This window comes from Mesoplodon mirus, assembly GCF_964341445.2.
Source record: "Mesoplodon mirus genome assembly, chromosome: 15".
NCBI classification, from domain to species: Eukaryota; Metazoa; Chordata; class Mammalia; order Artiodactyla; family Ziphiidae; genus Mesoplodon; species Mesoplodon mirus.
Genome location: NC_138991.1, coordinates 63408178 through 63435495, shown reverse-complemented (window position 1 = coordinate 63435495; position 27318 = coordinate 63408178). Strand labels below are relative to the sequence as shown.

At 58.1% G+C, this 27318-nt stretch overlaps 6 protein-coding genes across 14 annotated transcripts; 3 read left to right on the top strand and 3 right to left on the bottom strand.

Moving 5' to 3' along the window:
• CLDN9 (claudin 9) lies at window positions 1-670 on the top strand (the record flags this gene model as incomplete). Its single annotated transcript, XM_082645532.1, has 1 exon — window positions 1-670. The coding sequence occupies one exon, from the start codon at window positions 1-3 to the stop codon at window positions 652-654; it is 654 nt and encodes a 217-aa protein (XP_082501658.1). The 3' UTR covers window positions 655-670.
• Window positions 671-1370: 700 nt separating this feature from the next.
• CLDN6 (claudin 6) lies at window positions 1371-5026 on the bottom strand. 3 transcript variants are annotated; one of them, XM_082644085.1, is made up of 3 exons: window positions 4843-5026; window positions 4407-4736; window positions 1371-2681 (listed from the first exon to the last, which is right to left on the bottom strand). In XM_082644085.1, exon 3 carries the CDS (start codon window positions 2653-2655, stop codon window positions 1990-1992), a length of 666 nt encoding a protein of 221 aa, XP_082500211.1. In that variant the 5' UTR covers window positions 2656-2681; window positions 4407-4736; window positions 4843-5026; the 3' UTR covers window positions 1371-1989. The 3 variants fall into 3 exon arrangements, with proteins under 3 accessions (XP_082500211.1, XP_082500210.1, XP_082500212.1); XM_082644084.1 differs by having other exon boundaries at window positions 4407-5026; XM_082644086.1 differs by lacking the exon at window positions 4407-4736.
• An 86-nt stretch (window positions 5027-5112) lies between these two features.
• On the top strand, window positions 5113-7181 carry TNFRSF12A (TNF receptor superfamily member 12A). The gene is made up of 4 exons (XM_082644090.1): window positions 5113-5267; window positions 6020-6124; window positions 6347-6481; window positions 6568-7181. Exons 1-4 carry the CDS (start codon window positions 5174-5176, stop codon window positions 6621-6623), a joined length of 390 nt encoding a protein of 129 aa, XP_082500216.1. The 5' UTR covers window positions 5113-5173; the 3' UTR covers window positions 6624-7181.
• Window positions 7182-7420: 239 nt separating this feature from the next.
• HCFC1R1 (host cell factor C1 regulator 1) lies at window positions 7421-8767 on the bottom strand. Of its 3 annotated transcripts, none has more exons than XM_082644087.1 (4): window positions 8639-8767; window positions 8274-8330; window positions 8032-8187; window positions 7421-7788 (listed from the first exon to the last, which is right to left on the bottom strand). In XM_082644087.1, the coding sequence occupies exons 1-4, from the start codon at window positions 8731-8733 to the stop codon at window positions 7653-7655; spliced, it is 444 nt and encodes a 147-aa protein (XP_082500213.1). In that variant the 5' UTR covers window positions 8734-8767; the 3' UTR covers window positions 7421-7652. The 3 variants fall into 3 exon arrangements, with proteins under 3 accessions (XP_082500213.1, XP_082500214.1, XP_082500215.1); XM_082644088.1 differs by having other exon boundaries at window positions 8032-8160; XM_082644089.1 differs by lacking the exon at window positions 8274-8330 and having other exon boundaries at window positions 8032-8160; window positions 8639-8740.
• Window positions 8768-8897: 130 nt separating this feature from the next.
• THOC6 (THO complex subunit 6) lies at window positions 8898-12109 on the top strand. Of its 3 annotated transcripts, XM_082644081.1 has the most exons (13): window positions 8898-9189; window positions 10018-10133; window positions 10234-10298; window positions 10389-10492; window positions 10575-10612; window positions 10696-10744; window positions 10866-10937; window positions 11039-11141; window positions 11227-11276; window positions 11366-11428; window positions 11529-11639; window positions 11725-11859; window positions 11939-12109. In XM_082644081.1, exons 1-13 carry the CDS (start codon window positions 9151-9153, stop codon window positions 12017-12019), a joined length of 1026 nt encoding a protein of 341 aa, XP_082500207.1. In that variant the 5' UTR covers window positions 8898-9150; the 3' UTR covers window positions 12020-12109. The 3 variants fall into 3 exon arrangements, with proteins under 3 accessions (XP_082500207.1, XP_082500208.1, XP_082500209.1); XM_082644082.1 differs by lacking the exon at window positions 10018-10133 and having other exon boundaries at window positions 8916-9189; XM_082644083.1 differs by lacking the exon at window positions 10018-10133 and having other exon boundaries at window positions 8920-9053.
• A 94-nt stretch (window positions 12110-12203) lies between these two features.
• On the bottom strand, window positions 12204-19791 carry BICDL2 (BICD family like cargo adaptor 2). Of its 3 annotated transcripts, none has more exons than XR_014296031.1 (11): window positions 19735-19783; window positions 18053-18366; window positions 15533-15748; window positions 15284-15400; window positions 15040-15186; window positions 13959-14156; window positions 13693-13842; window positions 13101-13231; window positions 12730-12850; window positions 12391-12629; window positions 12204-12243 (listed from the first exon to the last, which is right to left on the bottom strand). XR_014296031.1 is itself a non-coding variant. In XM_082644080.1 (11 exons), exons 3-11 carry the CDS (start codon window positions 18332-18334, stop codon window positions 12480-12482), a joined length of 1512 nt encoding a protein of 503 aa, XP_082500206.1. In that variant the 5' UTR covers window positions 18335-18366; window positions 18473-18577; window positions 19735-19791; the 3' UTR covers window positions 12220-12479. The 3 variants fall into 3 exon arrangements, 2 of the variants coding, with proteins under 2 accessions (XP_082500206.1, XP_082500205.1); XM_082644080.1 differs by adding an exon at window positions 18473-18577 and having other exon boundaries at window positions 12220-12629; window positions 19735-19791; XM_082644079.1 differs by having other exon boundaries at window positions 12220-12629.
• Between the last annotated feature and the right edge of the window lie 7527 nt (window positions 19792-27318).

Below are 27318 nucleotides of genomic sequence, written 5' to 3'. Positions count from 1 at the left end.
ATGGCTTCGACTGCTCTTGAACTCCTGGGCATGACCCTGGCTGTGCTGGGCTGGTTGGGGACCCTGGTGTCCTGCGCCCTGCCCCTGTGGAAGGTGACCGCCTTCATCGGCAACAGCATTGTGGTAGCCCAGGTGGTGTGGGAGGGGCTGTGGATGTCCTGCGTGGTGCAGAGCACCGGCCAGATGCAGTGCAAGGTGTACGACTCGCTGCTGGCGCTGCCCCAGGACCTGCAGGCGGCCCGAGCCCTCTGCGTTATCGCCCTCTTGCTGGCCCTGCTTGGCCTGCTGGTGGCCATCACGGGTGCACAGTGTACCACCTGCGTGGAGGATGAAGGCGCCAAGGCCCGCATTGTGCTCACCGGGGGGATCATCCTCCTCCTCTCAGGCATCCTGGTGCTCATCCCTGTGTGCTGGACCGCCCATGCCATCATCCAGGACTTCTACAACCCCCTGGTGGCTGAGGCCCTCAAGCGGGAGCTGGGAGCCTCTCTCTACCTGGGCTGGGCGGCGTCTGCCCTGCTTATGTTGGGCGGGGGCCTCCTCTGCTGCACATGCCCCCCGCCCCAGATCGACCGGCCCCGGGGACCGAGGTTGGGCTACTCTATCCCCTCCCGCTCGGGTGCATCTGGGCTGGACAAGAGAGACTACGTGTGAGGTGAATGTCCATGGAAGCCTGCTGCTTAGAACCTTGACCTTGTGCTGGATGCCCTGCCCTAATCCTTGCCTTCTACTGTCAATCCCTCCCCCAGGTGAAACCCACTTTCCAGATGCTGGAGCCCAGCCCAGCTGCAGGGCTAGTCTCAGCGGGCCTGACTGAGTCTAGACCCTCCTCAGTGGGGTCCCCACCTCCATCCAGGCAGGGTGCCCTGGCCTGCCCCTGCTTCCCCCAGTTTTCTCTCTTCTGCTCTCTTCTTCTTCAGGCTGGCCCTCCTCTTCCTCTGAGCCCTCCCCTGCCCCCAGAACCTGGGCCTCACCCAAAGGGCGTAGCTCCTTATGCCCTCCGTGGCCTGGAGTTGGTCCCTTCTGACCTGGCCACTACCAGCATCCAGAGGCCCAGGACAGGTCGTCTGGGAGCAGCCACTCTCCTCCAGGCCCAGAGGCCCTGCCCATCATCTCCCCCCCTCACCCCCACCTTTTGAGTAGGGAATAAATAGACCATTTGTAACCCGGCTCCTTTGATCTGTGGTTGGGCTGGGAAAACCTGATGGCCTCTCCTGGGTTTGTCAGGCCAAGGCCTGCTCCAGGTCCTGCCCAGTGGGTAACCTCACTCAGGCTACGCAAGGCACGGGGGCAACACAGGTGAGTGACTTGTGCCCACCTCCTGCTGCCAGGCTAGCACTCAGCAGACCCCCAGCAACACCAAAGGCAAGTAACCAAACAAAACGTGCTTTATTTAGTAAAAACTGGTGAGTTTGGGCAGGACATGGCAGAAGTGCACAGGGGCTGGGCATGGGAGGGTCAGGGGTCAGCACAGGGGGGACATGACTCAGGATGGAGGAGCCAGAGGTCAGAAGACTTGGAGGTGGGTGGGTCTTTGGTAACTTATCACCTGCTCCTCTAGAGGCTACATGTGGCTCAAAAGCCCCTGGGGGTTCCAGAGGCCTGACCAGCAAGGGAAGGCTTGTCTCTGCAGGCCTAGGGAGGCCCTACCCCCAGCAGCAGCAGCAACTCTCGGGGACAGGATGAAAGCACCTGGATAGCAAGCACCCTTCACATGGGGCCCAAAGCTCCAGGTTGGTCTCTAAGATCGGGGTGTCCAGGGTTGAGAAAGATCCAGAAACTCTGAAGCATCACCTCTTTGGCTCCATCATCCAAAGGTGAGGAACGCCAGTAGCAGAGCCCAGGTGGGTTATCAAATGGATTAACCACCGCCCCCCCAACAATATAAAGCAAAAACAACACCAAAGCTGTCATGGATCACCATTGCCATGGCTCCAGCTCAGAGGGTTAGGCTCCACTCTCAAGGGAGCCCCCGCTCCCCTTCCCGAATTAGACGTAATTCTTAGTGGGGTACTCAGAGGGACCCCGAGAGGCAGTATGCGGGGCTGATGCCGAGTATCGGGCCATATAATGGCTGGAGCCCCGGGACCCCCCCGAGGGGCAGGTGCAGCACAGTAGCCCCCCACCCAGCAACAAAAGGCCAGAAGCTGCCCAGCCCAGGTAGAGGGAGGCTCCCAGCTCCCGCTTTTGGGCCTCGGCCACCAGGGGGTTGTAGAAGTCCTGGATGATGGTGTGGGCTGTCCAGCACACGGGGATCAGGGTCAGGACTCCTGAGATGACAAAGATGATCCCAGAGATGAGCACCAGACGGGCCTTGGAGTCTTTGTCCTCCACACAGGTGGTGCACTTGGCCCCTGCGAGGTAGACCAGCAGGCCGAGCAGGACCACTAGGAGAGTGATGACACAGAGGGCTCGGGCCGCCTGCAGGTCCTGGGGCAGCGCCAGCAGTGAGTCATACACCTTGCACTGCATCTGGCCGGTGCTCTGCACCACGCAGGACATCCACAGCCCCTCCCACACCACCTGGGCCACCACGATGCTGTTGCCGATGAAGGCGGTCACCTTCCACAGGGGCAGGGCGCAGGACACCAGGGCATTCACCCAGCCAAGCAGTGTCAGGATGATCCCCAGGATTTGCAGACCAGCAGAAGCCATGGCAAGGTTGAGGCTGAGGAGCTGCACTGCGGGACAGAAGCAGAGTAACGTTAAGATCAGCTGGCCCAGCCCCTGGTTCCCAATGAATGCTAACCCCCGTGCCACATGCCATGGCCACCACACAGGACACCAAGAGTATGAACCCTGGGAATCAGGACACCGTGTCCTGTAACATGGGCAAGGCATGCTCCCTGAGCCTCATTTTCTCATGGGCAAAATGAGCATTTAATGCTTTAGTATTTTTTTTCCCCAGACAGGCACTGGTTTATAAGAGTGAAAAAGTAAGCAACCCAGTCCTAGTTGTTTTGAGTGCAAGTGAAATATAAAGCCTACGCACATGCTCGCCCATGGCTTCAGCTACTTTGGGTACAAAGGGGCAAAAGGGATGAAACAATAGAATGCAGTTTTTTGGTGGTTCCCACAGGGTTAATGGGTGGTAGGTTTGCTCTAGCCGTGAGTTTCAGGCTTAAAACTTAGTTTTAACACCAAGAGATAGAGATCCAAGTTTCCTCCCAGCACCCAACATAAATGTCCAAACCCTTCACCCCAACTTGGTTCTGTACCCCAAACAGGCAGTTGCCAGTTTGATCTTAAGATCTTGTGTACATAGTGGCCAATCAGCCCTGGCCTTGCCTGCCACTGCCTGGCCCAAACAATCCCACCCAGTCAGACCCTGGATGGGGCAGGAGAGATGGAGGGAAACAAAAACAAAAACAGCCCTCCCACCCCAAAGCACTTCCTTTCCCAAGGCCACCGGCTGCCTCCCTGGTTCCTGCCCTTCTGCCCTCCCCTAGGGGGGCCACAGAGTAGACCCCCAAGGTTGGTGACATTTTTTTGTGTGTATTCTTGCCCCAAATGCCATCCTCTCAGGACACAACTTCCCTAAAAGAATTTACCACCTTTGGGGTCTGTCCAGTGAAACATCTCCTCTGGGGCAGCCCTGGCCCCCTCACATCCCACTTCGTGTTGGAGGTCGCCGCGGGGGATCCCTTCCGTTCAGGGTCCCGCTGTGGCTCTCCATTGCCCAAAGTTCCCGCGCACGGCTCGGACCTAAACTTAGCGCCGGTCCCACCAGAGTGGCCAGAGGGCAGACTCTCCACTCATTTGCACCCGCCCATAACCCGGGCCGAACTCATGACCTGGGGGGAGATAGGATGCGGGGGGCCTTACAGCGCTAATCCGAAACCCAGTGTCAGCCCTCTGGCCGGGTTAGGGCCGGGGCCACACCAGACTAGGCACCCGGCACCTCTCCCTTACAAGAGTGTCCCTGCTCTCGACCCCTTCCCTTTCCACGCACTACAGGCTCGGCTCATCCGAGGGCGTCCCCTCCCGTTCTTGATCCCTATTTCCCTTCTGAGTCTGGCCAGAAGGAGGGTGTCCTCAGCCCCCCGGCCTGGAAGCCGCGCACCCTGGAAGGTTCTAATGGCGGCGCTAGCTGCAGGGTCCGCTCCCGCAGGTGAGGGGGAAGGGAGCCCCGCCCCAGAGGGAAGCGCAGGTGGGGGAGGGGCGCCTGGGTTTCGGTGCCTTTGTCCCCGGGCTGGGGGGAGGGGCGTTTAACCCTTCCGCCAAAGGACCCCATTAGGGCTTTGGTGCAGCCCCCCGCCCAGGGGCTCCTGGCCCTGGGTGGCTACCGCCCAATCAGTTCATGTTCTTCACGCGCACCCCAGCCCAACTCCGCCACTCCCCCTGCCCCCCTATCTTCGAGGCACCTACCCCCTCCCCCACGACACGCACACTTCCCCCAGGCTCACCTGCGGAGGAGTCCACCTAGATTCGGAGTAGCAGGCGGAGTGCTGGGACTGGGGCGGAGGCGGGGGTCTTAAAGAGGCAATGACGTCACCGGACCACCGCCCAGGGGAGGGGCAGAGACCCCAGTCCACACCGCGGCGGACTCGCGAATCCCAACCTCGTCAGTGGGGGGCGCTCGAGCCTGGAGCCACTGCTCCCCCATCTGGCCCGGGTGCAGGGCATCAACTGGCTGAAGTCCGGCAAGCAGTGGGTCAAGGCGCAGGGTATGGAGCCGAACATAGTTTGGGGCTCGACTCCGGAACTCACCTAACCTTCCCGAGCCTCACTTTACTCTGAAAAATGGACACAACAAGCCCACATTTTACTATGTAACTATGTCCTAAGGTAGAAATTAAAGGGCACAGTATTATTATTTTTGTTGTATTGTTATTATCATACCCTCGGGGCCCTTAAGAAACAGCTTTCTCTGTGCTGGGTTGTTTCGTGTCAGATCCGCCCTCTCGCCCAACACGCACCTCCTGGGCTTTCGCACCGAGAAGGCAGGGCCAGATCTGCATCCCTTTGGCTTTCTGGCCGCTCCCGCGGCCAGACGGCGTTTGTTGAGCGAATGACTGAACTTAGAGGTCCGGGCGGGACCCGGCGTCTAGGGGTGGATCGCGGGGCGGGCCGAGGCTAGGGATCCGCCCCGGAAGGCGGGGGCGGGGCCGCTGCTGTCTGCCCCGGTACGCGGGCGGCCAGCGCAGACTGCAGCCGCCGCCCGACGAGCACCATGTCTCCTGGCCCGCTACGCCCGCTGCCGCGGCTCCTCGTGCTGGGGCTCGGGCTGGCGCTGCTGCGCGCCGCGGCCGGGGAGCGAGTGCCAGGTATGCCCGGCCCGGGCTGGGCGGGAGGGCGTGGGAGACGGGGGAATCCCAGGTCCGGGATCGGGGAGCCGTCATTGGGGGCCTAGAGGAGGGGGCAGAACTGGGGGGACTAGGCGGACATGGGGATCCGGGGTCAGGTGGTCTCCAGACACCGCGCTCCCTGGCCGGGACAGGTCCCATCTCGCTCCCAGCTTCATCCGTAGTCCGGGCCTCAGTTTCCCGCCTGTCCAACTTGGGGGGCGGGGGAGGCTTCGGTCCTGAGTCTGGACTCGGAAGTGGAGAGAGAAGAAAAGTTTGAGGGAGGGATGTCCCGTCCGGTAAGGTGGCACGCCCCCAGCCTGATCCATACCGGGTCTGCCCACCCCCCTTGACCGAAGAGTTGGGGGGGTTGTTGAGAGGCACGGAGGTCTGTGCCCCCCATACCATGTGGGGTGCCCCCTTCCATCCGGTGACTTCAGTGCCCAGCTATGCGGGGGGAGGGACCGGGGTCGGGCCCGGTGCCCAGGAATGAGTCACCCGCCGGCGGCGGCGGGGGGGCTGTTATGGGGACCTGACCCCCTCCCCCCAGCGTCCCGCACTACGCCCCCCTCTCCCCCGCGCTGCCGTGTCCCGGTCGGGCCGTGCGGTCACCTGTGAGGAATGTGGAGGGAGGGCGCCGGTGACTCACGTTATTCGAGCCGGCCGACCCTGACCTCAGCCCCAAAAATAGCCGCCCCCCGCCCCCCGCCTCTGACTCGCGGCCCCCTCCCCAGGCACCACCCCCTGCTCTCGCGGCAGCTCCTGGAGCGCGGACCTAGACAAGTGCATGGACTGCGCATCGTGCCCCACGCGACCGCACAGCGACTTCTGCCTGGGCTGTGAGTGGGGGCGGGGCCAGAGGCGAGCGGACCCCAGACTGGGGGAGAAGGTTGCTGGGTGGAGAGGGGAGCAGATCTGTGGAATTAATTGGGAGAGGCTGGAGTGAGGAAGGGGCTCTGACTGGGGTAGGGACCACGGTGGAAGAAAGGCTTAAGGCTCCGACCTAGGGGGCGGGGCTGGTCCCTAGAGGGGCGAGGTCTGACTTGGAGTCCCGTCCCCAGGCGCTGCGGCCCCTCCAGCCTCCTTCAGGCTGCTGTGGCCCATCCTGGGGGGTGCCCTGAGCCTGGCCCTCGTTCTGGGGCTGCTTTCCGGATTCCTGGTCTGGAGACGGTGCCGCAGGAGAGAAAAGTTTACCAGTAAGTGTGTCCCCGCCCGCCCGACGGCCCCCCCATCATTCCTCAACATCTCCCCCGCTCCTGATGCCCCTCTTCTTATCTTGCAGCCCCCATTGAGGAGACCGGCGGGGAGGGCTGCCCTGGCGTGGCGCTGATCCAGTGACAGTGAGCGCCCCCTGCCAGCAGGAGGCTGCGCCCACTCATCATTCATTCATTCATTCTGTAGCCAGCCCCAGCCTCCCAGACACAGCCAGAGCCAGGCTGCTCCAACCACAGGGGTGTGGAGGGATGGGGGACAGCGAATCACCTCTCTGAGGCCTGGGTCCAGGCTTCAGAAGGGTCTTCCAAGGTGTCTGACTGCCCTGACTCTGGCTCCAGAATAGAAAAGGAGACCCTGGCTGGCTCATGCCAGACAGCTGACACTAAGGAACCACAGCATTTGCACAAGGGTCCCCTCACCCCCACTATGGCCTGGGGGCCAGGCTGACCTGAGGGACAGACACAACATCAGGACCCACCCACTCATATGTACTGAAATTCCACTACGGGGTCTCAGCCTGGGGGGCTAGGGACCTGTTCCTAACACTAGGGGGCTGGCCCTCTAGCAGGGCTGGCCCTAAGACACTGCCCCTCCAACCCCCAAAAGGGGGGAGATATTTATTTTGGGAAGAAAGTTTGGAGGGGGAGAGAATTTATTAATAAAAGAATCTTTAACTTTAAATGGTTTGGAGAGTGGCATGATCCCAGCCTGACTTCCCAGAGCTGGAGGGAGGAGTGAGTCAGCCGCGGGGGTGGGGGTGAGGCTCTGACTCACACATTCTCAATGCCTGAGCCCAGCCTGCCAGGACCTGGCCGTGCCCTGACCGTTTTCCAGGGAAGATCTTGAGAAACCCCAGCATCCAGCACCCCTGCCCTTCCCTCCCCTTCCCAAAGGCCCTGGGTTCCACACTGAAGCCTTCATTTGCTCAGCAGTCTTTATTCAGTTCTCTGGGGAGGGGACGGCTCCCTTCCCATGCTCCTGCGCCTCCCACCCCAGGGCTCCGTGGGGCTCAGTGTCCTCTGCTGGGGGAAGGTCCTGGTGCCCAGAGGCCTGGTCTGGAGGAAAAGCAGGGCAGCTGCCCCCTTCGTGGGAGTGCTGGGCTCCCCTGTTGTGGGGAAGAAGGAAGGTGGGCAGGGGCACTGCCCCCAACACTCAGAGCTCCATTATGTCCCCAGCTGGGGTTGCAGGATAGTGGGGGGTGGGGGTGTCCCCCAGCCTCAGCAACCGGAGCGCCTCAGGGATCAGGTTCCCAGGGTAGCGCCAGAGAAGCAGCTCAGAGCAAGGGCTTCTGGAAGAGGAAATGACAGTCACGGCACAGGGCTGAGGCTGGACTGGCAGAGCCACAACCCACCTGGTACAGGTCCCCAGGGGCTCCTGGACTGCTGGCACCTTCCAAGGAGCCAAGTAGGGAAACAACAGAGGTTGGCTAGAAGCTAAAAATAGCAAGATGAGCCAGAGCCTGGAGATTGGCTCTGAGGGTTGGGTATGATCCTCCAGAAGGCCCAGCTAGTGGATTGTGGATCGTGCCTACCTGAGTGGGGGCAGAGCTGGGGGGAAAGCCATGGGGGGGCTGCAGTAAGGGTGGTCATTGTGCAGGCTGAGTCTAGAGAAGTGGGTGACCATGTTCTCCTCAGACAGGAACTGCTTGCGCAGGGGCTCCCTGGGGAGAGACGGGGAGGCAGGCAGCCTGGGATATTCAGAAGAGAGGTAGTCTGATGGGGACCTGAGGTGACAGAGGGCTTGTTGGGAGTCCCTCCCTGCCCCCAAACTCACTGCTCCTCCTCCAGGCGACGCTTGGTGCTCATGGGCACAGCTCCTCGGAGAGGGGAGCTGGGAAGAAAAGAGAGCCAGGAGCACTCCACCCTCTCGGACCCATCCCCAGGATCTGCCCAACTAAGCCTAGCGTCAGCCAGAAGCCCCCAGCCCAACCCTGTCTCAGCTGACGCCTAAGTCACCCCCTCTCCCAGACCATCCAGAAGCCTGCCTCGGAGTCTGTCCCGAGTCTGCAACCCTGTCTTAGCTCATGCCCAAGCCCTGCCGATAAACCCCACCGCGTATCATCCTGCAGACCAGCCCTGAGGGCCCAGCCAAAGCTCCTGGGCCCCCGGGCCAGGCCCACCCAGGGCCCCCCCACACACCTCGCGTCCAGGCCTCGGGACGCCCCTGAGTCGGCCCGCGGGTCGCGCTGGGCCCGACCCTGGGGGCGTCGCTCCAGGGGTTGCTGCAAGATCATTGGGGTTCGGGGTCCTGCGAGCGGAGGGGTGGGATCCAGGCGACAGAGGCGGAGCCTCCGAGGGCGTGGCTCACCGCGTGGGGCGTGGCTTTAGGCGCGCGCGCGGCCAGGTTCCGCGCAGGCGCGGAAGACGGACGGCACGCGACTGGAAGGCGGGTCGGTTCAGCGTGGTAGGGGAGGGGAGGTAGAGGAGGGGACCTGGGGTAGTGGCATTGAGGAGGGCGCCACTTAGTGTTGGGACCTTCTCGGCGGTCACCTTCGCTCCTGGGACTCGGGTTACGCGGCGGCCGCCTTCACGCCGGCCCCGCCAGCGGTGTTCGGTAGGTGACGCGCCGCGAAAGGGAGGCGCTCGCCGGCACTTCCGGTCTCGTGAGGCTTCGTCGTGCGCGGAGCACTCTGGGACTTCTATTTCTCGATATGGAGCGAGCCATGCCGCAAGCGGTGCCTCTGGGTCAGGTGAGGGGAGCGCAATGCGCGGTGCCTTCTGGGGTTTGTAGTCCACATGCCCGGCTCCGAAGGGGCCGGCAAGGAGTCGTTCCCTCAAGACCTGTTTTGCGTGGGCTGTTGGTGGGACTCGGATTCTGACCCGAGGGAGGGAGAGTAACCCAGAAGTACCTCAGGGGCCTAACATGAAAGTCAGGATACGGATTAGGAGTCAGTACGTTTTTCTGTATTGGAGTAATAGAGCCACTTTTTTTTTTTTTTTGCGGTACGCGGGCCTCTCACCGTTGTGGCCTCTCCCGTGGCGGAGCACAGGCTCCGGACGCGCAGGCTCAGCGGCCATGGCTCACGGGCCCAGCCGCTCCGCGGCATGTGGGATCTTCCCGGACCGGGGCACGAACCCGCGTCCCCTGCATCGGCAGGCGGACTCTCAACCACTGCGCCACCAGGGAAGCCCCTAGAGCCACTTTTTAAGTGGTTTCTCCGAGGCAGTCCTGTGCGAAGCTTTTTATATACAGTAGCTCAAACAGTCGTGACAAAATCTCCCGTGAGCTCCTTTTGACAGTTGAGGAAACCTGGAGGAGAGGCTGAGTCCTTGGTCAAAAGTTCCACTAGGCATCAAGCCTCAACTCTCCCCTTTCTCACCTCCTTCTTCGAGCCACCCCTGGGACTATATGGACAGGTGCCTGCTTGGTGGGCTATACAAAGGAGAACTGAGAAGGCAGTGCGGTGGGAGGCCGGACTGTGGCGGGAGGCCGGACTGCAGCAGGGGAAGCAGGAAGGAGTGTGTGGATCAGGGGTCCCAGACGCCCCAGACAGCCTTCATCCAGCCTCTCTCCACAGATGGAAGTATTTCAGGCCCTGCAGCGGCTGCACATGATCATTTTTTCCCAGAATGTCTCACCCTGTGGGAAGTTCCTGGCAGCTGGCAACAATTATGGGCAGATAGCCATCTTTAGGTACCCTTGCCCCTGCTCCCCACCATCCATTAGCTCTGGCACTTGGTCCTCCTGGGGCTGATGCCCCCTGCTTCTGACTCTCAGGCCCCTCTCCTTTCAGCTTGTCTGCTGCTTTGAGCTCTGAGGCCAAAGAGGAAAGTAAGAAGCCCATGGTGACCTTCCAAGGTGGGTGCAGGCATTGAGGCCAGCTTAGGGAACCCCCGGGTGGACGAGAGGAGCAGGACGGGGTCACTCAGGTTCTGTTCTTCCATTTAGCCCACGATGGACCCGTCTACAGCATGGTCTCCACTGATCGACATCTGCTCAGTGCTGGGGATGGGGAGGTGAAGGCCTGGCTTTGGGCAGAGATCCTTAAGAAGGTGAGTGTGGAGCTGGGGGAAGGGTGAGGTGCCCAGACCCAGAGAGAGCCTTTGAGGTCACCCATTGTTTTCCTCCATGAAGGGCTGTAAGGAGCTGTGGCGTCGTCAGCCCCCATACAGGTGAGCCAGGCCCATGTGGGCAGAGGGCATGTGGGGGTGAAGGTACTGCCTCACAAGAGCTGATTCTGCTTTCCCTCTCCCAGGACCAGTCTGGAAGTACCTGAGATCAATGCTTTGCTTCTCGTCCCCAAGGTTTGAGCCCTTTTTAATCGGGGCTCTGCCCTGCCCTGTTTTGGGTCCAAATTTTAATCCTTCCCCTCTCCCTGTTCTGACTTGACATTCTCTTCTGACCCCATCCTGCCTTCTTCTGCAGGAGAATTCTCTCATCCTGGCAGGGGGAGACTGTCAGCTGCACACGATGGACCTTGAGACGGGGACCTTCACAGTGAGAGGGCTGTGGAACTGGAGTGGCAGGGGCAGGGTGGGGGAGCAAGGGCAGCAGCATCCTTCCTGGATCTTGTCCTGACACTGCTCCTCTCCCTGCAGCGGGCCCTCTGGGGCCACACGGACTACATCCACTGCCTGGCACTGCGGGAGCGGAGCCCCGAGGTGCTGTCAGGTGGCGAGGATGGGGCCGTGCGGCTTTGGGGTAAGGGAATGTCTGATTGGAGGGAAAGATGGTGGTAAGGGAGGTTGGGGCAAAGAGGGTACTTTTTATGGTTCTTCCCCCACAGACCTCCGCACGGCCAAGGAGGTCCAGACAATTGAGGTCTACAAGCACGAGGTGAGGGCGCACCCCATGCTCTGTCCTTCTTCCTTTCTGGGCATCTCCTGTGTCTTCACCTCCTCCTCTATTCTCCTCCTCCCTCCCAGGAGTGCTCGAGGCCCCACAATGGGCGCTGGATTGGATGTTTGGCAACTGACTCCGACTGGATGGTGAGCTGGGCAGAGTGCAGGATGGGGTGGCAGCTCTGGGCCCTGTCCAGCTGAGGGCCTGTGGTTCACGGCGGCTGGGGACCCCCACCTTTCTGCCCAGGTCTGTGGAGGTGGCCCAGCACTAACCCTCTGGCACCTTCGATCCTCCACACCCACCACCGTCTTCCCCATGCGGGCACCACAGAAGCACGTTACCTTCTACCAGGACTTGGTGAGGCCCTCTGTCTTGCTTCTGACAGCCCTGCCCCGCTCCCCCTGCAGCCCTGAACCCTGAGGCCCCTCCTTGTCTTCCACAGATTCTATCAGCTGGACAGGGTCGCTGTGTCAATCAGTGGCAGCTGAGCGGGGAGCTCAAGGCCCAGGTGCCTGGCTCCTCCCCAGGGCTGCTAAGCCTCAGCCTCAACCAGCAACCAGCAGCCCCTGAGTGCAAGGTGGGTTCAGCAAGGGGCAGTGGGGATCCTGGGAGGCCAGGGCGTGTGGGCAGGTCAGTCACTCCCCTCTTGCCTCTAGGTCCTGACAGCCGCAGGCAACAGCTGCAGGGTGGATGTCTTCACCAATCTGGGCTACCGAGCTTTCTCCCTGTCCTTCTGACCTCCAGCAACACCCGCACCTCCATCTCAGGGGTTTGGAGTGGTTTGTTTTTTTCTTTTTATTATACTAATAAAATTTTGGGCTTTTTTTTTTATGTGCTTTTTTCCCAAGAATGGAGGCCAAGTCGGTGCAATGATTTATATATTATTCTGTCTGAGCTTGATACATAAATACCCACCCTCACCTCTGTCCTGGAGCATGCCGGGGGCCAGGGGGCCTAGTCCCTGGAAAAGATAGACCTATATAGATTCGAAAAACAGCTCTGCCACACCTGCCCCTGCCACCCACCTGGGGTCCCTGGCCCCCATAGCTGGCCCCTGCTCCCGGTGAGCCCTTGCCCAGCCCCTCGGGGTGGAGAGGGCACCAGCCACCTTTGGCAGACAGTCGGGGCCCGTCGCTCCGTTGGCCAGAAGAGGAAAGTGAGCCAAAGAGGGCAAAGGTGGCCCCCTCGACCAGGCGCTCAGGTCCTTCGGAAGAGGTTGCTGAAGAAGCCGCCGGCGGGCCCAGGGCCGAGGCGCGGCGGGGCGCGGCTCGGGGCGGATCCAGCCGCACTCAGCTCTTTCTGGCGTTGTGATCGCAGCTGCTGTCCGATGACCACCTGCATGTCGTCCTGCGGGCAGGGCGGCAGGGCCGGCGGGTTGGGTCAACGTTCGGCCCCGCCCCCGCCGGCCCCGCCCCGCCGGCCCCGCCCCGCCGGCCCCGCCCCTCACCTGCCAGGCCTCCAGCTCTTGCGTCAGCGCCACCTTCTGGCGTATGGTGCGAAGCAGCTCCCGGGAGAGGGAGTCGCGCTCCAGAGAAACGTGGCCGAGCTCCAGGGCCAGTTCCAGCGACCTGCAAGAGAGAGGGGCAGAGAGCAGCTCCGAGGGCGCTGGGGCCTCAACGAACAGTGGTGGTTGGGGGCTCTTGGACCCAGGCGGGAGTGAGGCCGCTAATACCGAAACCAGGGAGGTTAGGGGGCCCTTGCATCAGAGTGGGGACAATTATAGCACTCGCGTGAGGGAATCCGAGACCCAGAAAGGCCAGAGTGTCCTGGGGGCCTGTAGCCCCCCCGGGGCGGTGGTGGATGGTGGCAGATGCTCACTTGTTCACGGCCTCGTCCCGATCCGAGAGGGCGCCGCTTAAGACCTCCTCGGGATCCTCCTGCGCCCGCAGTTCCTTCTGCCTTTGCAGCTCCTCCCGCAGGGACTGTAGCTCTTCCCGCTGCAGCGCCACCTGCGGAGAGGGTAAGGTGCAGAAAGGCAGGTAGACCCCTGAGTGTCCCAGCTCTTGCTCTTCCAGGCAGCCTGGACTCCAGCTCGCCGCCCTCCCGCCCCTCCCCCACCCCATCCCCGCCTGCTCCACAAACAACCCAGACAGCTGTGGTCCTGTGCTGGAGATGAATCTTCTGAGCGCCTAGAGGGGTGGGGTTGGTCGGGGCTAGATGGGTGGTATAAGCCTGCAGGAAGGATGCATGGAGAAGCATTGGGAGGTGGGACCAAAGGGGCAGTGTAGTCCAGGAAGTCTTCCTGGAAGAGGTGACATACAGGCTGGCTCTTCAAACATGATTGCAAGTTTTTTGGGATGAAGGGCTATCCAGGTAGAGGGGAATTCGTGGGCAAAGGTTCGGAGATGTAGATGGGAAAGAGAAACTGACATTGAGAGGGGTTTTGCGTTCAGTACTATGCTCCCCCCACCTCATCCTGCAACCGGACCACTTCCGCCGCCTTCTCTTCCAGTATCTCCGCTGGGCTCAGGGATGCTCGCTTCCTGGGAGGCTCCAACCTCTCCTCCTGGGGCGAAGGCTGGTGGCTGGATGCCTCTTGGGTCTCCGGGGACAGAGTGGCCTGTTCACCAAAGAAACTGGTCAGTGCAGTGTCGAACCTCGTGGGGAAAAAAGGAGGGGCGGAGTCTGCAGCCCTCCTGGATGGTACGTGTGGGGGCTGGTGGGCCGAGAGCTCACCAGAGCATCTCCGCCTCTGTCCGCGTTCTGGTCTTGGTCCTTGTCGCTGTCGAGGCTATGGGCAAGCTCTAACTGCAGCGAGGCTCCTGAGATGTTGGCGTCCTGGAGGCGCGACTCCTCCTCCAGCTCCGAGACCCGCCGCTGCAGCCTCCGCAGCGCACTCAGTGCCTCCCCCGCCTCGGAGCGCGCGAGTTCCAGCTGCGACCAGCCCACCACAGAGCGAAACAAGGGCGGTCAGCCAGGTGCTCCCGCCACCAGCATCCCGCAGCCGGCCCACAGGGGGCGCCGGCGCGCCGCAGAGAGTCAGGCAGCCCCGCGCGTCCGCGCAGCCCAGCGCTGAAGTTGGCTCTCACTCCCGGATCGCTGGGCTGCCTTGGGCCGCGCAGTTCCCTCGGCAGACACCGATTTCCTCCCCTATAAAGCAGGGCGCCTATCGGCGCCCCGGCTTCAAAGTTTCCCATCACTCTCCCTCCAGTCTCACCCCACCAGGTCACCTCGAAAAGCCCCACCCCCTCCCCCGACCATACCGGTCTACCTTCTAACTCTCACTAATGCTGTCATCCAGCATTGACTGATCCTTTCTTCTAAGCTGGGCAATGTGCTGAGTGTCTCACACCCTTACCACAGCCATGTACCATTACCATCCCATCTCACAGATGGGGAAACTGAGGCTGGTGTTCCGCAATAGTAGGAAGGGACACTGAAATAAGAACCCAGGTAATTTGACCACAAAGTGCAAACTCCTGAGATCTCAAACATCAAGCCATACTGCCTCTTTTCGTTTCCTTTCTTCCATTTTCACAGCCCAGACCTGGTCCAGGTCCCTATCATCTCTGCCCTGAGTTCTGGCCTCAGCCCCATCCCTGGCCTCCCAGATGCCAGTCTCTGATGCATTCTAAGAGTACTGCCCCTGCTCAGTAGCTTATGGCTCCCACTTGCCCTTGTGCTAATGCCTGTGCTCTTCTGGTCCAGCTGTTAGGGCTCCCAGTGACCCAGGTCTGGTGTCTTCTCCCAGGAAGCCCTGAGGCAGTGGCCAAGGCCCCTGCTGGATGCACCTGCCCACCCCAACCCTACTAGTCACCTCCAGACTGTGCTCCTGCCTCTCCCGCCGTAGCAGCAGCAGCTCCTCATGGGTTGCCTGTAGCCTGCCTTGGCCCTTCTCCACCTCCTCACACAGACCTCGAATCTGGGCCTCCAGGTCCTGTCGGCGACTCTGGAGCATCTGATTCTGGGGAAAGGCCTCAGAGCTGGAGTGGAAGGGCTAGGCCAGGCACAGACAGCCCCCAGCCAGCCTTCCAGGCTCAGTAGACCCAGCTGGCACTCACCTCCCCCTGCAGACACTCCAGCTGTGTCCTCAACTCTGCCCCAGCCAAGGCTTGAGCCTGGCACTGCCCCCGAAGTCCATCCAATTCTCTCTGAAGCTCCTGCTCAGTCTGGAAGGCCTGAGGGTGGGGAGAGGCAGTGGAGCCCTCAGCTGGCCCAAGCCGCAACACCAAGCCCAGTGCACCCACTCCCACCAGGACCCAGGTGTCTGCCCCTCCTTGCCCAGGGACCCGGGGTCAGGGCCGTCCCACCTGGGCCAGCTGCTGGCTGAGCCGGAGGTTCTGTTCACTGAGTTCACTGAGGGCGCGTGACCGCTCCCGTCCGCTGTCCTGCTGCTCAGAACGCTGCTCCCCCAGCTGGGCCCGAAGGGCCTCCACGTCCCCCTCCAGCTCCACAGTCCTGGCCTCCCACTCGGCTCCCCGGGCTGCCAGGCCTCGGCGGAGCTCATGGTTCTCCTGCTGCAGCCGCTGTGGGGGCCGAGACAGAGGGTAGAGACAGGGAGAGGTGAGACTGGAGGGGACGCAGGGAGACAGACAGAGACCCAAAGAAAGTCCAAGGGGGGTCTGAGACAGGCCTGAAAACCAGAAACATGAGAGAGCCGGGGAGGAAGTGGGCAGAGGGCAAGACACAGCCTCAGACAGTAGAGGAGGAGAGGGAGCAATAGAGAGAAGCTTCCAGGAGGGGCTGACCCTGGGCCAGAGTTGGGCGGGGCTCCCTGATGCCCACTCACCTCTGGCTGCCACCAGGGCTTCTGGACCCGAGGGCGTAGGCGCCTCTGTGGCGCCTGAGTCTGGCAGAATTGAAGCCTCGGCCCATGGCCTCACACACCTGCCTTCCAGGGGCTCTGGAGGTTCGGCCTCTGCCCAGCCTCTCTGCTCGGTCCCTCTCCCCCAGCTCCTCCTGGCCAGCTCCCTCTAATTATCCCTGGTCAGCCACACCCTGGCCCCAGGCCTCTGCCTGCCCTCCCCCAAACCTGTCTAACCAGCAGGGGGGTGCTCCTGGCACACCCAGATGCCCAGCTTGTGGAGGCAGGCAAGTCAGGGGGCCAGCGTCTCCCGCCTCCCCGTCATAGACTCTCCACGCAGGAAGGTGAAGCTAACCACAGCTGCTACAATGATTAGCAGGCATTCCTGCCAGGGCCTGTGCTAGCACTTTACCTATATTATATTATTTTATTTACTCCACGAGACTTAGACTCCTTAACATCCTCATTTTACAAATGAGGAAACTGGGCCTCAGAGAGGTTAAAAGCCTTGCCCAAGGACACACAGTGAGTTAGTGGAGCCGGGATTCTAACCCAGGCAGCCAAGCCCTTAACCAAATACTGTGGGGGCAACACAGCTCTAGGATGGAGCCCACAGGTTCGGGGTCCGATTGTCCTGGCTGTTGTCCTGCTCCGCTGCTGCTTTGTGGTAAGGCAAGTTCCGTAATATCTCCAAGTCCCATCCATTCATCCATCCATCCATCCATCCATCCATCCAATATTTCCTGAGCTCACCCCGTTTTGGAGTCTTTGTCAGCAGTAAGTGAGACCACCAAGTTCCGTGCCTGAAGCAGCTTAGAGTCCAGAGGCAAATGGACACATGCTTGAACCAGGTAGTTTCAGAGGGGGGACATTAAGAGCTCTAAAGAAACCCTGAGAAGTGATGAAGAGGAGTGGGGTGGGGTGGGGGCTCCTTCAGGAGGAAGTGATGTCTGTTGACTCCTGCAGGGCAAGAAGGAAGAAGGCTACAGCAAGGGACAGCAAGTGCAAAGGCCCTGAGGCAATAAGCGTGTGTTGCTCAGGGAACTGAAAAAAGGCCCCCTCTGAGGAGGGACTGCGTGGCTGAGATGACTGAGTGGCTGAGATGACTGACGTCAAGGAGGTCACATGGGGAGGAGTTTTGGTTTCATTCTAAATGTGAGGGGGAGCCACTGAGAGATTCTGGGCAAGGACTGAAATGATCTGATTTGCAATTTTTGAAGATCCTTCTGGCTTCCGCATGGAGAAGGGGCTCAGGGGACAAGAGTGGAAGCTAAGGACTAGTGAGGAGGCAGCTGCAGTGTCTGGGGCAGATGATGGGGCTGCGGCCAGCTTGGAGAGACGATGAGAAGTGGGTAGATTCACAATTAGTTTCGAAGAAGAATCAACAGGGCCTGCCAGTGTGGGAGGGAGAGGTCACAGAGATGTGCAGGCTCTGGTCCTATGGCGGGAAGCTGGGGTGGGGACAGCAGGGGATGGGGTCATGGAATCTAGTGCCACTTATGTTGAAATGCCCATTAGGTGGCCAGGTGGGGAGGGTGTGGGGCTGACGACATGGATACAGGAGTCAGTGGTGTCCAGGGTGTTTAGGGGACCAGATGTGACCCCCAGGGTGAGAGTGTGGCTGACCACAGCCTGGGCAGAGAGAACTGTTCATATCTCCCAGAGCTGGGTGAGAACTAACCGAGATGATGCATGGAAAGTGCTTAGCCCAGAGCCAGGCAGGGAGAGAGCCCAGGATCTGTTGGCTGGGATCCTGCAATACTGCTGAGGAGACAGACCCAAGATTCAGAGAGGTCCAGCAGCTTGCCCAAGGTCACACAGCCAGGCAGGGATCTGAACCCAGGTCCTGTCTTGCCCTCAGAGCCCATGTTCTTAACCACTGGGCAACACTGCCAGGGAGGCTGGTCCCAGACCTGAACTGTTGTTCCGGAGGCATCCCGCTGCCTGGCTTTCCTCTCCCTGCCCCCCTGCCTGGTTCCTCCCCTGTCCTCCATCCCCCCAGCCCTGCCCTCTGCTGTCAGCTCACTTCCTCATGCTCAGAGTGCTGGGCGCTCAGCATCTCCAGCCGCTGCTGCAGCTCCTCATTGCGCTCCAGAAGCATCTTGCCAAGCTCTGCGGCCAACAACAGGTCTTTCTCCTTCTGCTGCAGCTGCAGGGCCAGGTCCTCGGGCTCCTCAGGCCTTGGGCCCCCTCCCAGGAATGAGTCCCGCCGCTCCAGCACAAAGGGGAAGAAGCCCTCATTGCTGCTGGGGGAGGTGCCCCTGGAGAGCAGCCCGGATGGGAAGCTGGGCCCTTCTGGGGAGCTCATGGTGCTTGCAGTGTCTGTGGGGACAGGCAGGTCTGTGGGGAGAGGTAGCTGCATGACACTCTACACCGCAGCCCAAAGGGGTTCACTGCCCCGCCCCCCCCCCACTGGCCAAGATGTGGCTCTCCTGCAGTTCTTCACCTGCCTACTGGCCCTCTCGGTTCTGCAGCCAGGGCCTCCCTGGGCCATAAAGGGTTAATGATCTGTGTCTTGGCTGCCCAGCTCCGTTAATGTCCCCAGGGTAAACTGAGTCAGGGAGAAGCAGGAAAAGAGCTGTCCAGCCTTCTGCCTCTGGCAGATGTTTTCTGCTCCCAGGAAACCTTCTCCCAGTGCTCCAGGACTACACACCACCCCAGCGACAGTCCCCACCCCCCTCTTCCCAGGACCCAGATGTTCTGGCTCCCAGCCTCTTACCAGCTGGGAAACTCTTCCCAGAACCCAGGTTCTTGGGACTCAGGACTCTGCGATGAGTCCAGCCTCTTCTCCCAAGAATACAGGGCCTGGGGAACTTATGTGTCCTGAGCCCTTAGCCCCCAGAAATCCAGCACCCTCCCCTTCCAGAAGCCCAGGCCCAAGTTCCCAGCCCCCAACCCCAGCCCTCCTGGCCCTTGTTTTCCTATTTTCTCAGGTCCCCATCCTTCTGAACTTAGGTGCCTGGACCCTCAGCCCACCACTTCTGGATTGCTGGCCCCAGTCCCCCAGTTTCCAGGCCCTGAGCGGGCGGGCGGGCGGGCCTGCGAGGTAACAGGTTGTGCCGGCACTGCCGCCCGCCCGGCCACTCCAGGTTTCTGTTTACTTCCCGCCCGGCTTTGGGGATGGGAGCCTGGTGGCACTTCCCTAGGACCGCCAGGGCCCGCAGTTCAGGGGCTCCAGGGCTCAGGAGGGAGGGGCCACACGGGGATTTCCTGGCATATTACCCTTCTCCAGCACTCCTGAGGTTCCCCCACCCCCTACACGCGCACACACATCTATCCCTTCCCCTCCTCTCCTCGCCAGGTGTCCGACCGCAGGCCTACTCTCAGGACCCAGGCATCAGCGGCAGTCCCAGCCCAAATGCCCCCTGGCCAGACTGGGGGTCTCCCTGACGTGGCCTCTGCAGGCCCAACACTGCTCTGGGACTCAGGGGTATCCCTCCTCCTCACCCCTCCCGGCACCGAGCTACCAGTTATTAGCACCTCTACCCAGGCGTCAGGGTCCCCAACGCCTCGACCCCCAACCCTAGGCGTCGGAAGCCCAGCCACCGCCTTCCTGCCTTCCTTCCTGCCCGCGTCCCCCGTTTCCCGGCCCCGGGAGTCCGGCCCGGCCGCCCCTGCCCCGCCCCATCCCCCACTCGCCCACTCTCCCCGGCCCGGTCCGCCCGAAGCTCGAAGGGCCCCTGTCCTCGGCGCCCCTTAGGCTCTCACCCGACGACGCCGGGCTCCCTCCGAGGTACCCGCGGTCCCTGGTCCCCTCTTCCGCAGGCGGCGCCAGGTGAACTGCCCGCACAGGTGAGGGGGCGGTGCCACGGGCAAGGCTGGGGCGCCCCCTGGTGGCCGGAATGACCAGGTGGGGCCTAAAGAAAGTCGCCTCCACCCAGGTCAGAGCCAGTGACCCATCGTGCTGCCATCGGAAAACGACAGGGCCCATTAACTGAGCACCTGTTGTGTGCAGACCCCTGAGCATATATGTCAGCTCCTCTCCCCTCACAACTGCCCTTGTGGGATAGGAAATTATTAACAATAACAACAAATCTAACATGTATTAATGCTAAGTAATATGCTAAGTAATAATATCCTCTTATATGGGGATAACTTCTTTACTTTCATGACATCCTAATGAAGCAGGAACTACTATTATCCCCATTTTACAGATGAGGAAACTGAGGGCCAGGGAGAATCTAACTTGCTTGGGGTCACATGGACAGAACTTGAATGTGAGCAGCACAAGTGTGACTTCAGGGTGTGTGCTCTTATGCTGATTCCCGTGCTGTAGGTGACAGCTAAAGTGACTTGCCCATAACCACACCTTAGCCTGTGCACCTCCCAACTTGAGGCTCTCAGTTCCCAGGCTGCACAGAGTCAGAGGCAGAGGTCTGGGTATGGAGACTGGGAGGATCCAGGCCTGGGTTCTGGGGTCCAGCCCAGTGCAGCCTGGGCATGCAGGGGATGCCCCTGCCGTGGCCTGGTGGCTTGTCAGGAGTCTCCTCAGACTTACAGGGCTCCCTGGGTCCCTGTAAAAGGGGTTCCTGGCCTGGTGAGTAGGGACAGATGAAGGGCTGGGAGCAATGGTATGCTGGTAACACTTTAACAACAGACTCTCTGGGGAAAAAGAATGCCCTGATTTGTTGCTTTTGCCAATTTCTGTGCTGTAAGTCCTCCCTCCAAAGCTGATTTCAAGCTACTGATGTGACATCCTTGAATGTGGAGATGGGCAGAAATGTCCATAATCAGCTTTTGCCAGCCAGTATCAGCTTGGTGCCCTGCCCCTCTGGCTGGGGGCGGTCAGGGCTTCTGAGTCTTGGAGGACTGGAGTCCTATCTGGCTGAGTTTTAGAAAAACAGGAGGAAGATGGGAGCTGGGACTCCTGACTTGTGGGGAAATGGATGCAAGGATTCCTTGGAGGGGTGGTTCAGGGGCTGGGACTACTGTGTCCAGGGCTGGGACAAGGTTTCCTGCCAGCATAGAGCAGGGGTACCAATTACATTGCAAAGGGGTCTGTGGGCTGCCTTGCCTGGCAAGGCCACTACATTCTCCCACAGCACCTGTGGGACAGCCTGGCAGACTTCAGAGGGCTGGAGACACCCCAGCCTTGCCTCGCTGCTGCCACCTGACTCCCTCCAAATACCAGGACCACCCGGGGCCCCAGGTATAATGCACCCACACTCGGCAAGCCTTCCCTGAGCCCCCCTCCTGCCAGGCAGGGGGTGGGCTCACCTGGAGATGAAGTACTCAAGGCCCTACTCCCAAAGGAGTTTCACAGTCCACCCAGGAGGTTGGAGGAAGTGTAGACCTATAAACCAGAAAGGCACCAATAAAACAAACAGCAAAAGAGCTTGGCTCTCGGGTGCTGGCATCACATGGCTTCAGTCCAAATTCCAGTTTGTGTGTACCTGTGTCATTCAGCTGACTGGCCTCTGCAGCCCTCAGTTTCCCCATCTGTAAAATGGAGGCGATCACAGTTCCTAGCTTATGGAGTTCTGAGACTTCAATGAGGGTGAAGTACCAGTGCTTAGGCTGTGCTCCTGATCCTCAGCAGGGCCCTAAGAAATGACTCACCACATGTATTACAATGTATTTCATCCTCACAGCAACTCTATTAAGTCATTACCATTCACAGACAGGTTACCAGCTCAGGGAGGCAAAGTGATTTGTCTGTGGCTGCATGGCCGACCTCTCATTCCATCTTGCCTGGCTCCCAGCCCCAGTCATTCTTTGGACATTTGAATCTGGCCTCCAGCCTCTCTGCTGGACCTGAGTCCTGGCCTCCAGCCCCTCCCCTGTCCCCCAGCTCCCCTCTCCCAGCCTCCCTGCTGATCACAGGTGAAGATGGATAAGAGTGACAGAGTGGCCCCAGAGAAGCCCTAGGGATGCTGGGACATGTCCAGATAAGAGCAGGGATGATAATAACCCAGCCCTCTGGTCTCCAGCCACCCCCGAAGCAAGCCAGCTTCCTGGAGCCTCCAAGCTCTGGCTCAGCCCTGAATGCTCTCCCCCACCTTCCTAACCACCTGGTGGACCCCTAGTGTTCCGAGTCCTGGTGTCTCCTCCCTGGGGCAGCCTCCACAGACTTCACAAGGACTTGGGCAGCCTCTGCTGGGTGGCAGAAGCCAGCAGAATGCCCCACCCCCTCCAGTGAGGCAACCCAGGGAATGGCGCACTTCCAGACCAAGGCGCCTCTGGGCTTTTACGACAGATACAAAGTCTATGAACAATCAGTAGTATTGTTTGGGGCATTTAAAACCTTCCTATAAAATGTTTTGCACTGAATACATTGTTCTGTAACTTGTTTTTTCTCATTTAGCCTGATATTTCCAAGTCTTTTCCCAACTTAAAAAAAAATTGACTTTATTGGTAGGTATTCATTTCCTAGGGCTGCCATAACAAAAAACAGAATATATTGTTTGGCTCAAAATATAGAAAAAAACAGAATGTTTTATTATGGCTCAAAAAACAGAAATGTATTGTTTCATAATTCTGGGGGCCAGAAGCCCGAAATCAAGGTGTGGGCAGGGTTGGCTCCTCCTTGAGCCCCTGACGGGCATCTCTCCCACACTGCTCTCCCAGCTCCATGGTCCATCACCCAGAGCTCCCTGTGCTCCTTCCGCAGGTCTTATCCCCTGGAAACCACTGATCTGCTTTACTTTGCCTCTTCCAGATTGCTCTCTGAATGGAGTCGTGGCAGTGAAAGCACCAAGTCCTAACCACTGGACTGCTAGGGAAGTCCCTGCTCCTGGCTACTTTGACCCAGCATAATGCTGCTGAGATTCATCCATGTCATACATATCAGTGGAATCAATAGGGTTGAGAAGTTTCAAATCTAAAGGAAAGTTGCTGAAATAACACAATGAATACCCTCCACTTAGGCTCCCAATGGTGGACATTTTGCCACATTTGCTTTCTTGCTCTCTTTTTTTTTTTTTTTTTTTTTGTGGTACGCGGGCCTCTCACTGTTGTGGCCTCTCCCGTTGTGGAGCACAGGCTCCGGACACACAGTCTCAGCGGCCATGGCTCACGGGCCTAGCTGCTCCATGGCATGTGGGATCTTCCCGGACCGGGGCACGAACCCATGTCCCCTGCATCGGCAGGCGGACTCTCAACCACTGCGCTACCAGGGAAGCCCTGCTCTCTTACACTACACACACTCGCACACATTTTACTAAACCATTGGCTACTTCAGCTTGCATCTCTGAGGATGCAGATATCCCCCTACATAATCATGTACCATTATCACATGTGATCAGCTGAACATTTCTCTTTAGACACCTTTCATCTGAAATGCTCCCCTTGTCTTCTTCTTTTTTTTTTTAATATTTATTTATTTATTTTGTCTGTGCCGGGTCTTAGTTGTGGCCCACAGGATCTTCTGTTGCTGCATGCATGCGGGATCTAGTTCTCTGACCAGGGATTGAGCCCGGGCCCCCTGCATTGGGAGCGTGGAGTCTTACTCACTGGACCACCAGGGAAGTCCCACTCCCCTTGCCTTCTTATGTGTCTTTCGGGATATTGACTTTGGGGGGAAGAATACAAGCAGCTGTTTTCCAAAATGTTTCTCAGACTTATCCAGGCTAATGTATTTAGATTTAGTTTGTTCTTAACAGCTGTAAGGTATTTCATCCAATGTTTATGCCCCGATTTATTTCTCCACTCTCCTATCAATGAACACTTAGTCTTCTGGCACTTCTTCAACATTATAAACAATGTTCTAATGCACATCCTTGTACATAGATCTCCATGGACACTTGGATGGAAATTTTATGCTGTCATCATTCTAGAAGTAGAATCAGTGGGGGGAGGTGTTCCAGTGATCTCTTGCTGGGTAATAACTATCCCACCATTTAGAGGCTTGGAACAGCAAGTTTTTTTTTAATTATTCTTTAGAACTTTTTTTTTTTTAATTTATTTTTGGCCTTGTTGGGTCTTCATTGCTGCACACGGGCTTTCTCTAGTTGTGGCTAGCGGGGTCTCCTCTTCATTGAGGTGCGCAGGCTTCTCATCGTGGTGGCTTCTCTTGTTGCAAAGCACAGGCTCTAGGCGCACAGCCTCAGTAGTTGTGTCGCACAGGCTTCATGTGGGATCTTCCCAGACCGGGGCTCGAAGCCGTGTCCCCCCTGCATTGACAGGTGGATTCTTAACCACTGTGCCACCAGGGAAGCCCAGCAATTTGGTTTTCTCTCTCACAGTTTTGAGGGTTGGCTGGGTTCTGCCGGGATCTCATGCAGTTGCAGGTATGATGGTGGCCGGGGCTGGAGTCGTCAGATGGTTTCTCCGCTCCCAGGTCTGGCGCCTGGGCTGGCAGGCTGGGTCAGCTGGGACGAGATAGCGTTTCTTTCTTCACGCAGCCTCTGCACACGTCTGCCTGGATTTCCTCCCAGCGAGGCTATCCCGGACTCCTCACGTGGCAGCCGACTTCCCCAAAAACGAGGTTCCAAGAAGCCTGGGCAGAAGCTGCCAGGCTTCCTCAGACTCAGAAGTTCCCAGAAGCATCACTTCTACAGCATGCTACTGGTCAGGCAAGGCACTGAGTCAGCCCAGGTTCCAGGGGAAACGAGTGGATTCCACCTCTCCACAGGAGAAGTAGAGAAGAATTTGCAGCCATCTTTTACCTACCACAGAGGTTATACTCTTCAGTTTTATTAAATATCGCCCAACCGGTTTCCAAAGGGTAGGTATGAATTTACACTCTGTAACCAGAAGTCCAACTCCATTTCTGATGTTTGCTGATAGCCTCAGGCTTCCCTCTTCCCTCTTGTGTCCCACATCTGGGCAAGCTGATAAGAAGGCCCTGATGCTCGCTCCCTTGCACAGGCGGGAAATTGAATTCAGGAAAGCCCTGGCCAGTGTGGAGGGGCTCTCAGCCCAGCCTCACCCCCTGACCACAGTGAAAGCCCCTCCTCACTCTCTCAAGCCATTTCTGACCTGCTTGGGAACCTGCCCTGCTCCTCCCAGGAAGCCTCATTATGTGAGTCATCAATCTTGTCCTATTCTCTTGCTATGTGTGACCTCATCAGTCTTCACCTCTGAACCAAATTTTGTGTGGAGGGTTTGATCCCATCACGGAGCAACCAGGAAACACACTCCTATCGGCAGAGTGTGAGTTTCATCTAGCCCGTACCTGGCTAATACTTGGCATCATCAGACTTTTTAATTTTTGCCAATCCGATGACAAACATGGTGTGAGATAATAGAAAAAATATATATCGGTCTCTGCCCTCAGTTCCTGGTACAAAGCTCCTGAAATCCTTGTAAATAGGGATGCCAGGAGAAGTGAGCTTTTCATTAAGTTGGTGTCAGTGAAGTGGGATTTGCTGGAACTCATGGAAGCATGTGGCTTGGGAAGAGAAAGGATAAAAGGGCAAGGGATGCGGAGATTTTGATTCCTGGTGGCCACGTGATCACCCATGGCCTGGAGAAGCAGCTGTGCTGTACTCAGGTACTAAAGGTAAAAGCTGTCAATGGAATTTAGGGATGGACCCAACTACCAGGGAGTTGGTTCAATTGAGGCAGAAGGAAATGGAAACTAATAAGAAAATGGCAAACGATTCAATTGTTTATTGTTATCGGTAATAGCTAAAATGAAATTAAAAGAGAGTGCTGGGTGGAACCTTGATACTGATCAGATTTTGGTGAGTCTGAGCTTTGGCCACTAGCTTAATGCCACCCACTGAGGGAAAAGTCACGCAGGGACAACCATAAGTACCTCTGAGACCTCAGGTCACCAGGAAGGTAGTCAAGGTGGGGGAAGGGCAAAACCAAGAAACTGCTGAAAACAGGGGGACAGTGTGGAGGGTTTTTTTCATTTCATGGATCAGTATCATCACTTTCTTGAAGACCCTTTCTTGAAATGGATTGTGAGAGTAACTAACTTAGGGGCTGTTCTTTGGCTTTGAGTCTGCAGAGTGGAAGGGCATGTCTGGGTTGATTCAGGACCCACAGCTCAGTATGAAAGAATCACAGATGGTTATAAGTGATCCAGACCCACAGGAGGTTATTCCCGAGGGAACAGCCAGCCTGGTAGACTGAATAAAAGCCACAGTAAGGTCTGATTACCCTGAGAAGGAGAACTATCCATCTCGCCCCATAAATGCCAAGTGGAACACTGCAGATGAAGTGGCTGACAACTCTGTATGCTAGCCACCTGGGGCTGGCTTTAAAATGACTTGAATATTTGCCCACGAAATATGCCCCTTACCCTGACCACCCTCTGGTTGGGGGGGTGGCCCTTTTGCATGGGTACCCCACATAACCTGACTGCTGCAAAACTGAAGGACAGTTCAGGAAGCCTTATCAATCTGCGGTCCCAGCTCCCCCCATGGGTCTTACTAAAGAAAAAAAATTAGGTTAATTAACCAGAAAATGGGGGGACTTCCCTGGTGGCTCAGTGGTTAAGAATCCACCTGCCAATTTAGGGGACATGGGTGTGAGCCCTGGTCCGGGAAGATCCCACATGCCGTGGAGCAACTAAATCTGTGCGCCACAACTACTGAGCCCACACGCGCCTAGAGCCTGTGTTCCACAAGAGAATCCACCGCCATGAAGAGTAGCCCTCCCTCGCCGAAACTAGAGAAAGTCCAGCAACAAAGACCCAACGCAGCCAAAAATAAATAAATAAATTTAGTTATTAAAAAAAAAAAAAGAAAATGGGGAAAGGCAGAGGAGAGAATCAAGAGACAAGAGACAGGTCTTGGCAGGGTGAACATTTTAAAGGGTTATTAAGAAATAAGGTGAATAAAACGAATATTGATAGGAATGAAACAAAGAGGAAAACGAGAGGAGAGAAGGACTTCCTTGGTGGTCCAGTGATTAAGACTCCACGCTTCCATTGCAGGGAGCACGGGTTCAATCCCTGGTTGGGATCCTGCATCCCACATCCCGCATGACGCGTGGCATGGACAAAAAACAAAAAAAAAAAACAGGGGGCTAGCAACCTGGGGAGAAGTCAGACTCAAGTCCCAGAACCAGCTCTGGAGATTCTACTTGGCCATGAGAGTTTTTAAAGGGGAAAAAGGGAAGGTAATCTCAGTTAATCACTGACTGTCAGTTTCTTTTTCTTTGTCCGCACCTCGCTGGCAAGTAGGATCTTAGTTCATTGGAAGAGTGGAGTCTTAACCACTGCGCCACCGGGGAAGTCCCCTCAGTTAATCACTGAGATAGGGGGTCAGAATCATCACCATATCCCGTTGGGTGCAGCCTTGTCAACTCCTTGTGATCTTTCTTTAGATGCCACCTTGTTCACACAGTTTCTTCTCGAGATTACTGAAGGGGAAGCTAGGGAAAAGATCTAGTCATCTG

Coding starts and splice junctions, on each gene's coding strand:
- THOC6 (XM_082644081.1), top strand. CDS start 9,151: ATGGAGCGAGCCATGCCGCAAGCGGTGCCTCTGGGTCAG. Junction 10,938..11,038: donor TTGAGACGGGGACCTTCACA/GTGAGAGGGCTG, acceptor CTCTCCCTGCAG/CGGGCCCTCTGGGGCCACAC. Junction 11,640..11,724: donor TTACCTTCTACCAGGACTTG/GTGAGGCCCTCT, acceptor TGTCTTCCACAG/ATTCTATCAGCTGGACAGGG.
- CLDN6 (XM_082644084.1), bottom strand. CDS start 2,655: ATGGCTTCTGCTGGTCTGCAAATCCTGGGGATCATCCTGACACTGCTT.
- BICDL2 (XM_082644080.1), bottom strand. CDS start 18,334: ATGAGCTCCCCAGAAGGGCCCAGCTTCCCATCCGGGCTGCTCTCCAGG. Junction 15,401..15,532: donor TCAGCCAGCAGCTGGCCCAG/GTGGGACGGCCC, acceptor CCCCACCCTCAG/GCCTTCCAGACTGAGCAGGA. Junction 15,187..15,283: donor TGGAGTGTCTGCAGGGGGAG/GTGAGTGCCAGC, acceptor GCCTTTCCCCAG/AATCAGATGCTCCAGAGTCG.
- TNFRSF12A (XM_082644090.1), top strand. CDS start 5,174: ATGTCTCCTGGCCCGCTACGCCCGCTGCCGCGGCTCCTCGTGCTGGGG. Junction 6,125..6,346: donor CAGCGACTTCTGCCTGGGCT/GTGAGTGGGGGC, acceptor TCCCGTCCCCAG/GCGCTGCGGCCCCTCCAGCC. Junction 6,482..6,567: donor CAGGAGAGAAAAGTTTACCA/GTAAGTGTGTCC, acceptor CTTATCTTGCAG/CCCCCATTGAGGAGACCGGC.
- HCFC1R1 (XM_082644087.1), bottom strand. CDS start 8,733: ATGATCTTGCAGCAACCCCTGGAGCGACGCCCCCAGGGTCGGGCCCAG. Junction 8,331..8,638: donor TCCCGAGGCCTGGACGCGAG/GTGTGTGGGGGG, acceptor TTTTCTTCCCAG/CTCCCCTCTCCGAGGAGCTG. Junction 8,188..8,273: donor CGTCGCCTGGAGGAGGAGCA/GTGAGTTTGGGG, acceptor TGAATATCCCAG/GCTGCCTGCCTCCCCGTCTC.